Source organism: Labrus bergylta, chromosome 22 (assembly GCF_963930695.1).
Source record: "Labrus bergylta chromosome 22, fLabBer1.1, whole genome shotgun sequence".
Taxonomy (NCBI): domain Eukaryota; kingdom Metazoa; phylum Chordata; class Actinopteri; order Labriformes; family Labridae; genus Labrus; species Labrus bergylta.
Window position 1 is genome coordinate 3,720,690 of NC_089216.1, and position 12,623 is coordinate 3,733,312.

The 12,623-nt window shown below is 42.5% G+C and overlaps 1 protein-coding gene and 2 non-coding genes across 3 annotated transcripts; all 3 read right to left on the reverse strand.

Annotated features, from left to right (window-relative positions):
- Nucleotides 1–4,522: 4,522 nt before the first annotated feature.
- Nucleotides 4,523–9,957, reverse strand: rps4x (ribosomal protein S4 X-linked). Its single transcript, XM_020654209.3, has 7 exons — nucleotides 9,902–9,957; nucleotides 9,251–9,328; nucleotides 7,669–7,849; nucleotides 6,171–6,268; nucleotides 5,886–6,057; nucleotides 5,644–5,801; nucleotides 4,523–4,679 (listed from the first exon to the last, which is right to left on the reverse strand). Exons 1-7 carry the CDS (start codon nucleotides 9,902–9,904, stop codon nucleotides 4,578–4,580), a joined length of 792 nt encoding a protein of 263 aa, XP_020509865.1. The 5' UTR covers nucleotides 9,905–9,957; the 3' UTR covers nucleotides 4,523–4,577.
- On the reverse strand, nucleotides 5,462–5,533 carry LOC114921319 (small nucleolar RNA SNORD61). Its single transcript, XR_003809623.1, has one exon. It is a non-coding gene; the product is annotated as a small nucleolar RNA SNORD61 (small nucleolar RNA).
- Nucleotides 7,491–7,567, reverse strand: LOC114921320 (small nucleolar RNA SNORD61). Its single transcript, XR_003809624.1, has one exon. It is a non-coding gene; the product is annotated as a small nucleolar RNA SNORD61 (small nucleolar RNA).
- Nucleotides 9,958–12,623: the final 2,666 nt, after the last annotated feature.

Genomic DNA, 12,623 nt, shown 5'->3' on the forward strand with positions numbered 1-12,623 from the left:
TCAAATGGGATTGTTGCTCTGCTCGCAAGGGGACTCAGAGCAGGACCGGAGAAAAACAAAGCATGCGTCTGGCGGGTCTCGTATTTCATTGTTCAAAGACCGTGCATGTTTGTTTGTGTGCGTGTGTGTGTGTACTTGTTTGTTTACAACAACTGGTCCCAGGGCGGTGAAAAATTAGGACAACGCTGCCACTTCAGTTACTAAAGCAAAAAACATTTAATGTACTTAAAATCTGCTATTTCATTATGTTACATAACCTCACATGCAGCCTGGAGTCAAGATGAGGTCAAAGTTCATCGTCAAACAATCAGTTTTTAATTTGTCGCACATACTCTCACACAGATTTAGATAAAGAATTAATTATTTTAAAGGTACATCTGGACCTGTTGTGAAGTTGTGAGGTTGTGAACTAAAATGGGCATATACATAAATCTGCACTAATTTCCCAATTCAACATTTGTATGTTAGCTAGCGATAGCGATGTCAGAAATGTTAGCTTAAACATTGGTAGCCTATTTCAAATAAGTTGTTATATTAAAGTAAATCTACAGATAGAAACAATAACTACAGTTGCTAACAAGCGGCTAAATGTGACTACAGTGGTTGTCGGGGACATTAAACGTCATCACGCCGGACACAGAGGGCGGGAACTCTCTCACTAGTCGGAGATGTCTCCTGTAGGTTTAATCTTTAGGTTAAGGTGAATATTATGTTAGTAAACTATTTATTAAACTACGTGGATTAGTTTATCGGAGATCGTCTGAAGCATAACGCTAGTGACGTCACAATCATCCCACCGTGGTGTAGTTAGCTTGTAGCATAACGTTAGCTTTTTACTTCTGTCGGTCGCATTAACGCTTCAAACATCATAAAAATGGCGTTCATCTGTGAAGATTATCCTGCTGAACAAAACGCCTACGCTTCAGAAACGTGTGTTTACCACAGAGATTATTTTCTGCAATGATCCAAAATCCAATGAAAACATCCCATAGGTGAATTCTCGTTAGACCCCATGGCGACGCTACTGTCCTGGTTGGCCTACAAAAATATGTCATATGGTTTGTTCTCTATTGTCACCCTACGTTAGCGCCCACCTCAGGACAATTTTAAACTGTTGTTTTTCTTAAAGTCTTTTATGCATATTTTTATTTGCTAGTGAGTTGAAGGAAATTATCCTACAATCATGTAGCTTGTGTTAACTTAATGAGACAAAACAAACCTTTCAGATTCTTTGAAGAGAACTTCAAACAGTGCAGGTAAGGTTAGCGATAAACTCACCACTGTCAAATTGACAACATAGCCTTGTGAATAATAAACCATTCACACACCGTCCTTACTTCTGCCTGCCAGAAATGATGGATTACAGTACTGTACAGAGTGTCATGGAGCAGACGGTCACGGGAGTGAGCCGTGCCCCTCTGCACACACACTAAAGCACACCTACCTGCTGTGTAAGTGTGTGTGTGTGTGTGTGTGTGTGTGTGTGTGTGTGTGTGTGTGTGTGTGTGTGTGTGTGTGTGTGTGTTGCTCCGATATGAATCATTTTTGGTTTCTTGTGTCGGAGAGGCACGGATGGTAATGGAGGTCGCCGGGGAAGAAGGACAGCGTTGATCTCTCGTTCTTTGATTTTTTTGTTTTTTTAGCAAACACTCGCTCGCAGGTGAATCTGAAGGCCGGAAAAAAGCAAAACACACAGTCGTACACACACAAACACAGAGACACACACACACGCTGAGGAGGTGCGTGCCAGGCCAGGTTTCTGCAGCGCAGAGCAGGCGGCGTCCCAGCATCACCATATGGACCGGTTCTGAAGTCAGGACACAGAGAGAGAGAGAGGGGGGAGGAGGGACGGAGGGAGAGAGGATGGAGGAATGAATGCAGGGGAAAGATGGAGACTGTTTGCAGAAAGATGGAGAGGAAAGATTTAAAGGAGGACGGAGGTAAGGGGGTAAAATGGCCTGGAAGGCTAGGAAGTGACGGTGTACAGAGGGTAAAAAAAGAACGCAGGAGGTCATAGAGAAGGGAAGAACACAATGATAGTGAATAAGTGTAGGTGATGAAGGAGGAGAGGATATTTGAATTGAGGAGGGATCTAGAGGGAGGGGAGAGAAATTAGTTTAAAAAGGACAGATGTTGAAAAATGAAGCAAATACGGAAATCCAACATCCTGCAGTTCCCCCAAGTGTCCACTAGAGGCTGGCTCGATTTCTTTATAACATCCGTTTTGATTTTATGAACGATACGTGTTATCCATAGTTAGGCGTGTAGCTGATATGATTGACAGGTGGGTGTGATGTAACAGTTTGTCAAGAGGTTTAAAACCCGCCTCAGCTCCAGCTCTCAGCCTGTCCGTTAGGTTGACTGAAAGTTAGACTGAGACAGCATTTCCAGCATGGCGGCTGCTGCTGGTGAGCCTCCAGCGCCCCCTGCAGGAAAAGACGGCTGACATCACTCAGGCTTCAAACATTCATATCTACAGTCTGTGGATGTTAGCCTTTGATAAGTTAATATGTTGTTTTGAAGGGTCGGAGTTCTCTTATACTACTACGTTATTCTCTTGTGACCATATTCTCGCTGGATTACGTTTTTATATTTAAGAAAATTACGGCTTTCTTCTTGAAATCTCTTTTATTCATTAATAGTGTGGTAAGACTCCTTCATAAGGAAAGGAGGGAACTGAGAGAGAGAAAAAAAACCACTTTCATTCTGGGTTTATAGGATTTATTGAAGTCTGGGGAATGGAGGAAAAGATCGAGCCAAAAAAGGAGACAGGAAAACTTATTGAAGAAAAAAATGTAAACTAAAAAGGAGGAGGCAGAAAAAGATTCAGAGAAGAGACAAGCTTATGAAAGTATTTAAGGAATGACTGTAGGAATTACTTTGAGTGAAGAGACCAGTGAGGGGGGGCGCCGGTAGCCTTGTGGTTAGCGTGTAGCCCATGTATGGAGGATGTAGTCCTCAAATCTGACCTGTGGCTCCTTTCCTGCGTCCTTACCCACTCTTTCTCTGTCTCTGATTTCTGACTCTTTCCGACGTCCAATCTCTAAAACAAAGGTTTAAAATACTCCAAAATAAACCTTTAAAAAATGTTTTAAAAAAGAGAGTGGGTGAGCGAGGAAACAAGAGGATGCATGTGAGGGAGGAATCTGGAAATGATCTCAGGAAGGAGAAGGAGAAAAGAAGCTCAGGTAGGAAATGAAAGCTGTGAACACTGAAGGAGGGATGAAGGTAGGAACATGGAAACAGCGATTGGAGGGGATGAAAGTGGAAAAAAAGGAGAGAGAATAGGAAGCAGCAGAGGGATTAGGAGTGTAAACAGATGGATGCGTGCAGGATGGGATGGAAAAAGAGGATGGAGGGATTAGATATAGGAACGGAGGGAGGACGGGGGCAGGTGGAGATGGAGAGGTTTTTGTTTTGTATAGAGAGAATAGAGGTGTAGATGAGATTTTAACCAGCTGGTGAGATCGAGCAAAGAAGTCCCAGCTGATGACTTAAAGGGACAGTACACCTTTAAATGTGACTTTCTTTTGGTACTCAGGTTCTGCTGCATGCACAAAGAAAACCTCGTTATTAAAATACTTTACAGGCCTCACATGAACGACTGATGTCCACAGACATTTTATTGTTTTTTTATTTATTGGATGGAACAGCTGAAGAGAGACAGGAAACATCAGAAGAGAGAGAGAGGGGGATTACATCCAGCAAACGGCCGAGGTCAGATATTAACCCACGGCTGCTGCGAGGACGACTATAGCATCGTTACCTGGGCCACACAACACAACCACTAAGGCTATCAGCACTCCTCCAAAGACATCGGGTTTAGATGTGAGGAAACTCAGCATCTCCATCCCACCTCTGGTTTACTTTTGGTTTTTTTTACACCGTGCAACTATTTTTTTGTGTCATAATAATACATATTACTCTTCATATTTTAAATTTGAAGACAAGAATTCATAGAAGCTTCTTAAATTGGACAATTTATAAAGATTGTCAAAGTCGTGGTTCCTCACTCGTGTTTGAAAGGTGACATTGACCTTTTTCTATTTTGTTTCATGAGAATTTAAGTTTAAACTTATTGCTAACACTGACAGTAATGAAGAGATTACTGTATTTTATTTTAACTTTGTTCGATCTCTTAAGGGAGGTTTTGAGATAACTCCTCATGGCTTTCTACCTCACCTGCAAATGTTTTAATTTTCTGTTATGACACAAAACTTAAATCAGTTAACTCACAATTTAATATTCTATGTGTCGTCTTAATTTCCTCCTGGGCAAGAAATTATTGAACTTCATAAAAACCTTCAAAAAGTACCTGAAGACATTTTACAGCAGACACGTTCACCTGTTAGAGCTGAAAATAAACAGGACCAGGGTTCAGTTTCTTCTTTTGTCCTAGAGGGCCACCGTACTGACAGAATCATGAGGGATCTGTCCATCAGTCATGTTTCTATTGTCACCTTTTCTTCTGTTTCAACACTCTGTGTGATTAGAAGTTAAAGAAAGAGTCCAAACAGACGTGTTTTGTTTTGTAAATAACAGTTTATTTGAAAACCAGGGGCTCAGGCTGTCTGTGTTTAGCTGCTGCCCTGCTTGGCGGCCAGCCTCTTGTCCCTCTCCTCGGCGATGGTCAGACGGATTCCCTTTCCTCTGGGCAGGGACACCCACGGCTTGTTGCCCTGGAGACGGAGAGGATGGAGACAACAGGGGTTTGTAAATGAGGATCAAAGGGGAAACAGGTGGAAAACAGAGAGCAGTAAGGATGAATGAAGACTGAACACGATCAGATCCTAAAGAATGTCGTCCTTTTCTTTACGCAGCTCATAAATATCTCTAAATTAAACGCTTCTTGAAGTGATGTCATTGTTGGTTAACCAGTTTCCTCTCTAGACAGCCTAAGTGGGAAACCGAAGTTTCCAGACAACTTCATTCAAAGTCATAAAAGAATCAAAGCGTGCTAGATGGAGTGACTTAACAACGTAATCGTCATCGATTTGAAACATGCAGTTAACCATTTAGAAACACTAAACGCAGCTGGTGTTCAACATCGATCAGACTGATGACATCTCAGCGTTGAGTCGTCATCAAGTCAAAGAAAAGCTCAGAGCCCAGACCGTCGATGATAAAGGTCACCCAGTAGAAAGATGAGGCTGTCTGCAGGTTCGGTCAACTTCCGATAAACGTCCGATAGCATCAGAGAAAGGTTTTTGTTTTACAGCAGAGTCTCTCCTCAGGACAGATCTCTTAGTTTGACTAAATCACAGACGAGGATCTTCACTCTAACATCAAACTACAAACTCTCTAGTCTAGTTTTTACAATTAATTACATTTCAAGTCTTTTTTCCCTCTCACTACGAATTCAGTTTCTTTGAGGTCGTCTCATTATGAACACAGCAATTGATTTAAAAAACTGAAGCTCATTAACGTTCATTTCTGAAGACGGGAAGTGTTTGTGGTGACGGAGCTCAGAACTTCTTAGAGGAATTGGTCGTGTATTTTCAGTGCTGATCAAAACCAAAAACGTCATCATTGCTCCAAAAACTCAACCGAGGAAGTTCCCCTCGTGGTTAAAATAAACTGAGAGCCTGCAGCGGTGATTCCATCGGGCCGTGTTTTCAGGATATAAATGAAACGCAGTCTCACCTTGCCGACAATAAAGATGTTGGAGAGCCTGGTGGCGAAGTTGTTTCCGGTGCTGTCCTTCACGTGGACCACATCGAAGGATCCGGGGTGACGCTCCCTGTTGGTGATCACACCGATACGCCCCAAGTTAGCGCCGCCGGTCACCATGCACAAGTTTCCTGCAGGAGGAGAGAGAGTTTTTAAAAACTTTATTCTTCATTAAAGCAGAAGAATGTGTCGATCTGAAGGAGAGAGAAACGCACCGGTATCAAACTTGATGAAGTCGGTGATCTTGCCGGTGTCCAGGTCGATGCGGATCGTGTCGTTGACCTTGATGAGGGGGTCGGGGTAGCGGATGGTGCGGGCGTCGTGGGTCACCAGGTGGGGGATTCCCTTGGTGCCGACCATGAGCTTCTTCACCTTGCACAGCTTGTACTGCAGAGGGAGAGAGGGAGACGGGTCAGGACGTTCTCTTCAACCCTGACTCAGATATTTAAACTTTCAATCAAATGACCGGCCGAAAAAATGTCTGAAAAATGCTTTCTCACCTTGGCCTCCTCGGCGGTGATGCGGTGGACGGTGAAACGTCCCTTCACATCGTAGATCAGACGGAAGTGCTCTCCGGTCTTCTCGATGCTGATCACATCTGAGAGAACACAAAACAGTAAAACATTGAGCGTCCCGACGTTCAAACGTAAAAAAGTACAAACAGCGTCGGCTTCTCCTCGCCGCTCTCCGGCTTCGACAGCAAATGAATGACCACGGTGACGTCAGAGCACGGTGACGTCAGAGCACCGTCACAGATTTGGAGCTGTGTTGATAAACTTCTGAGCGTCCGCATAAGAAGGTCTCTCTTCTCCACATGTTCAGGTACCAGACTCGGTCTCACACGACTTCCAAAAAAAAACTCATCCCAATTTAAGGCCACGCCCCCTTTTACCAGCCCGGGGTCACTGAACTTTATGGAAATATAACTCAGGTCTCAATCAGAGGATTGTGTGTTTAGTGCTGATCAGTTAGAGGACTAAAAATGAAGTAGGGAGAAAAGTAACAAGACACAAAACATGAAGAGCATGAGTCCAAAAAACAGAATGATTCTAATAAGGTTCTCCATCAGCTGGTTCAGGTGAAGTTACTCAAATATTCATCCAAATCAAACAGGAACAATCTAACTTGGTGACACTTCTCACGACTCCTGAGAAGAACGGCCTCCCGTCTTATTTCAACAGATGTAGTCAAACTTTTCCCCCTTGGCTCCTGTCACAGAGGAACAGTGTGTGTGTGTGTGTGTGTGTGTGTGTGTGTGTGTGTGTGTGTGTGTGTGTGTGTGTGTGTGTGTGTGTGTGAGACGGCTTCCCTCGGCTTTGGAAATGAAAAACCACACCTCCACACGAGGTCATGGTGGGACTGACCTGGTGTCAGATCTGAGAGAGGTGAGAGCGAGTGACAACAAAACAACTTTAACGGTGTTGTGTCTCTACCACACGGTGACACCTGTAATCAGAAACATCCAGTCCAACACACCTCATGAGCACAGGAGAGCACATCCTCCTCCTCGTGTTCACAGACAGTTCAGGTAGAATAACTACTCGTTCTCTTCCAATCAGCTTCATCCAAGTTACACCTGATCCCCACAATATCACAACCTTTACCCAAACAAATCCAAAGTTTTCAAGAATGTACAATCCAGACCTTTAAAAGAAACTCTGACAGCCGACACAGAAACAACCTGAGCTTCATTCACTGAAATAACAGCCGATGTCTCGCTGGTCACATTTCAGACGTAAGTCACAATCTGCTCGCTGCTCATCCCAGCTGGAGGAGACTTCTTACTTTCCTGTAACATGTTTGAAAACGTGTTGTATTTGGAGCTCAGAACTTCTTAGAGGAATTGGTCGTGTAGTTTCATCTCATTACTGATCAAAACCAAATAAATCATCATCGCTCCGTCTGCCTGTTATCACCCGTTAACACTCAAACCTGTCACGTGTCTCTACAGATCAGACGGTCACATGTACACTTCAGCTGCACTGAGAGGCGGCTCACCCATGAATCCAGCGGGGTAGGTGACGTCGGTGCGGACTTTGCCGTCGATCTTGATGAACCTCTGCATGCAGATCTTCTTCACCTCATCTCCGGTCAGGGCGTACTTGAGGCGGTTCCTCAGGAAGATGATGAGGGGCAGGCACTCCCTCAGCTTGTGGGGACCGGTGGAGGGGCGAGGAGCCTGGGAGGGGGGAATCATTCAGTTATTACCTTGAGCTACATAATGGTCTTAAACAATACTGAGGAAAGCTTCATATAAACCATGATCCATAACGCCAAGCTAACACAAATCTGCCTAACAGTCTCTCTGGACTTCTTTTCTACTCGTCTAAGAGAAGGACTTCTAACAGACCTGAGTGATTCCTCAAAGAATGTGTCCTAGTTCAACTTCAATTAAGTTACAAGTTATAGAATTTAAAAGCTGTATAATCTACGGGGCGCTGGTGGTGCAGTGGTTAGTGCGAGCGCCCCATGTATGGAGGCTGTAGTCCTCCAAGCGGATTTGAATCCGGCCTGTGGCTCCTTTCCCTGCATGTCATTCCTCTCTTTCTCTCCCTGACTTCCGACTCTATCCACTGTCCTATCTCTCCAATAAAGGCACAAAAAGGGCAAAAATGAATCTTGAAAGATGAAGAAAGAGCAGAGAGAAACATCCCAAAAGACATTTCTGGTCTTTAAAGGTCAAACACATTAAATTCTGTCACACGGCTCGGGCTGAGAAAACAGCATTTAGCAGATACATCCGAGAAACGACAAATGAACGGACTCTAGAATCTTTTATATTCACAGTCTACTTCTGCTGCTCGACTTTAAGGAGGGATTGTTTTGAAGATCACCACAAGAAGAGGAGCAGAGTTCAGTGAGACGACTACATGGTTCAAGTGTCCCAACTCTGACTGCATCGCTGCAACAAGTTACATAACGCAATACAAGTAAACAGGTATTTAGAAGTGAGTTAACCCTACGGAGACTCAAATAGACTCAGACTTTCTTTATCGTCATTCAAACTCGATAAGATAGAAAAGAACGAAATGTTGTTGCATTTGGCTCGTTGTAGTGCAGATATAAAATGTACAGATGAATATATTAAACGTTTGTGATGTTATATTGTGTTTTACAGTCCGGTGAGGTCGTCCTGTGTAGGGGGGGTTTGAGGGGGAATGGAGGGATTATCTCAGTGATCAAATTAATTGGGAACACTCCACTGGTTGTGTCATTCATGCAAACTGAGGCGATGAAGACAAATTAATGTTTGCATCCTTTAAGCTGCACAAATCTTAAAACAATCAAAATCAATCCATGAATCTGATCTTTATGTGTCGCCCTGTCTGACATCATCAACATGCACCACACAGAAGGAGAAACCATCAGTTTTATAAAGTCATAGAGTCACATGGAGACTCAATGAAACACATTGACCTGCTCCATCATGAACACCTCTCTCTCTCTCCTGCAGTAAACACAGCTGCCTTACAGTTTAAAACAAAGCCTGCAGGGTCCAAACTGAAGTCAGACGATGGTTTAACATCCACGTAGAGGAACACAAACACTCAGAAACACTCAAACACTCAGAAACACTCACAAACACTCCGGTGAGCTTGTCGAGCATCCAGTGCTTCGGCGCCGCGACGCGCTTCAGGTGCTTCTTCGGTCCTCTTGCCTGAAGAAAAACAGGATAAAATCAAGTCAAATAATGTTAGTAACTACTGCCAGTGAAGGCTGGGAGTATAAAAACACGAGATACTGCTTCAGAAGTGAAGAAAACTGCTGATTTCTGAAGAGAACTGGAGCTTTCTGGGCAGCACTGTGAGCTCACATGCAGTTAGCATCACCCGGCTTCGGCCTGGTTACACCGGGGTCGTTTAATGTTATTTAATTAAACATTTAATTATCAATTAAACCCGAAACGTCAATAAAAGGAGTGTAAACAGCTTTACAGAGGGTGACACAGAGTAAAAAATGCGATTTGCTGTCACAAAGAGTAGTTATAGTTTGAGCTTGCATGCTAACGCTGATAGCCACATTGATGCTAACGAGCCTGACCAAAGTGTCAGCCGATTTAAAATCACGAATAAAAGAGCAAGAATCGACACTTCCGGTTACAATTTAGAGCTCGATCGGTCGATAAGAAGTGTTATTTTAAACCAGGACGGATACGTGTTTGATAAAAGAAGAGCAAAAAGTGATGTTTAGTGATTATTTCAGAGGAGAATCGTGAGGGAAAACGGCTCACCATGTTGGAGTCTGCGGGGGAAAAGGACCTCCCTTCTTCCGGTATTGAATGATAAGGCGGAGTACGGCAGAGTGGGAGGGACAAACTACTGCCAGCCGCGTTTTAGGTTTTAAACAGTTTAACACCGACTTTTTTTATTTTATTTACAAGAAAATGGTTTATTGGGGAGATTATATTTCCTAGTTTTATTAAATATAAGATGTTCATTTATGTTATTAAAACAGCTTTTGTTGATAAGGAGTATTAAATCATTTTATAAAGATTAACATAATAGAATAGATGTTTATTGCCATTTGCTCAGGTACAGGACAGTACAGGTACATTGGAATTCTCCCTGAGTCAGCTCCTACAAAAAAAAGTTAGAATTATATATAAAATAGAAGAGCATTGTAAGAAAAAAAAAAGAGTACAAAAAAGTACAAAAAAAGTAAAAGTAAAAATAAAAAGATTTACTTAATTGATCCCTGTAAGGGGAAATTTCAGTTTTTACACTCTGTAGTCATGAACACACACACAGGCTGAAGTATATACACACATGTACACAAACAGGATCATATGGACATGCACTAATGGAGAGATGTCAGAGTGACAGAGCGGCCCACAGCGGGCGCTCCTGAGCTGATGGTGGGGAGGGGGGTTTGGTGTCTTGCTCAAGGGCACCTCAGCAGTGCTCAGGAGGTGATCTGGCACCTCTCCAGCTACCAGACCAACTTCCATGCTTGGTCTGCACCGGGACTTGAACCCTCTGGCGACCCTCTGGTTCCCAACCCAAGTCCCTAGTTGTAGTAACAGCTAAGTGATTTAAAATAAACTGTACAGAAGTTAAACACTGTATTAAAGCAAAGATATAATACAAAAACAATAACAAAGGGGAACACTGTGCATTGAAATGAAAATATAAATACGTTCTCTTATTGCACCTGAGGTTATTGCACACATGTTTTTCACATTCTATAATTACACTTGTTTTTTGTTTTTAAGGTTAATATTGCACACTTGTGTTACACTGTGAGGTGGTCAGCTGTTTAGTTAGTCTGTGAGGTGTGGGGGTGAAGTTACTTCCTTCCCATCTTAATGTCCTGTGCTACAAGTCTCGCAGCAGCAGGGAAAAAGCTGTTGTGGCGTAGCGGGCCTTGTGGGTGGAGATGCTCTCTGGCCTGTGATGTCGCAGGTTATAGCCCGAGTTCTTCCACCTGAACAGAGCATGAGCTGGGTGCTGTTTGAGCTTGAGGATGCTCTGTGCTTTTCCCCTGCAGCGCTGTGAATAGATGTGGCTAATATGGTTATGATAGGGATATATTGATATTAGCGATGTTTTGCGGTATTGATATACATAACAGTAGAATATGTTGAGAGTTTGTATGTATGATGTCACTGTCAGACACTGCTGTACTGTCCATCTGTACGTCTACTCTAATTCATACAGGTCTAATCTTAACTGTGTTTTACATTGTACTTAGGTTTCAATTCTGATCCCTGCATGGGAAGTTATTAGAGTAGAATAAAACACAAGCTGAACTCAAATTCAATACATGAAAAATGAAAAATAAATATAATAATAGAAAAATAAACACTGACAAGAATAAATGCAAATCTATATTTTCAATATATTTGACGATAGGAGTTTTCCCATATGCCTCCATGGAGCCATACTGCTGCTGATCCCTCGCCTGTCTGTGTGTGTGTGTGTGTGTGAGATTGTTCTGGTCAGGAAATGCCACTGACACAGACAGATCCTGGTTCTGTTTACACTGTCGAGAGATTAAACTCTCCCGGGTCTCTGTCTTCCTCTGACATGAGACCAACGGATGCACACATGATGCCGCCGCTCAGACGTTCTGCACACACAAAAATGTGAATATGAGAAGATCCCAGACTCTGTACCATCTGCAGGATTCAATTGTTTCTTGAACAAAACAATACTTTATTATTGGCATCAAAATATATATTTTTTTTTTTATAGGAAGTATTTGTCGGTCTCTATTTGTAAATCAATGATAGTAATGATTCTATATAATTACAAATTCATTTTTTTCTTAGTAGTATTTTTTGTAAATATCTTAATGAAGTTGTTGAATAGTTAGTTTTCTGGATTTGGAGGTTTGTTTACATTTACATTTCTTCTTCTTTCATTTCCTGACTCACTTCTTTAAAAATCTGCCGTACTGACCGTTTGATCCAGAACAAGTCTAAACGCCTCAAACACAGATTTCCTGGAGTCTTATTCCAGCAGCCAAAGGAACAAGGAGGTGATGTTTGATTACTCTGACGGTCTGCAGGATGTTTAACACAGATGTGGATTTTAATCGAGTCCAGCTGATGATGGCAGGAATCAAACGAGCTGCTTAAAAGATCTTTGCCAACAATACATACGAGTCATCCTTAATTGTTAAAATCCCTGAATGCTGTGTGCAAAGAGGAAACTAATTTTCTTTTTAAATGTTGCAAACATTAACCACAAGGCTACCAGTGTCCCTGGAAACTATTTTAATACCAATGCACCTGATTGGCGATTATTATGTTTTCTACTTTCCAACGTGAGCTCATTGCATCTGTCAGTGTGCAGTAACATGTTTCCTCCACCAGAGGGCAGCATCACATGGATTTCTATGTAGATGTGATCCTTGAAGAGCAGATCACCAGGCAGAGATGTTAGTTAACACCCACTTTAATATCTTATAGTGTTTTTTCTGTGTACATAACCCGCAGCATCACCATGAAA

Bases quoted from the DNA above. Each gene is read 5' to 3' on its own strand.
- rps4x (XM_020654209.3), bottom strand. The intron at 7,850-9,250 runs GTGAGTGTTTCT...CCCCCCTCCCAG, and splicing joins ACAAGCTCACCGGAGTGTTT to GCTCCTCGCCCCTCCACCGG. The intron at 5,802-5,885 runs GTGCGTTTCTCT...CTCCTCCTGCAG, and splicing joins CTTCATCAAGTTTGATACCG to GAAACTTGTGCATGGTGACC.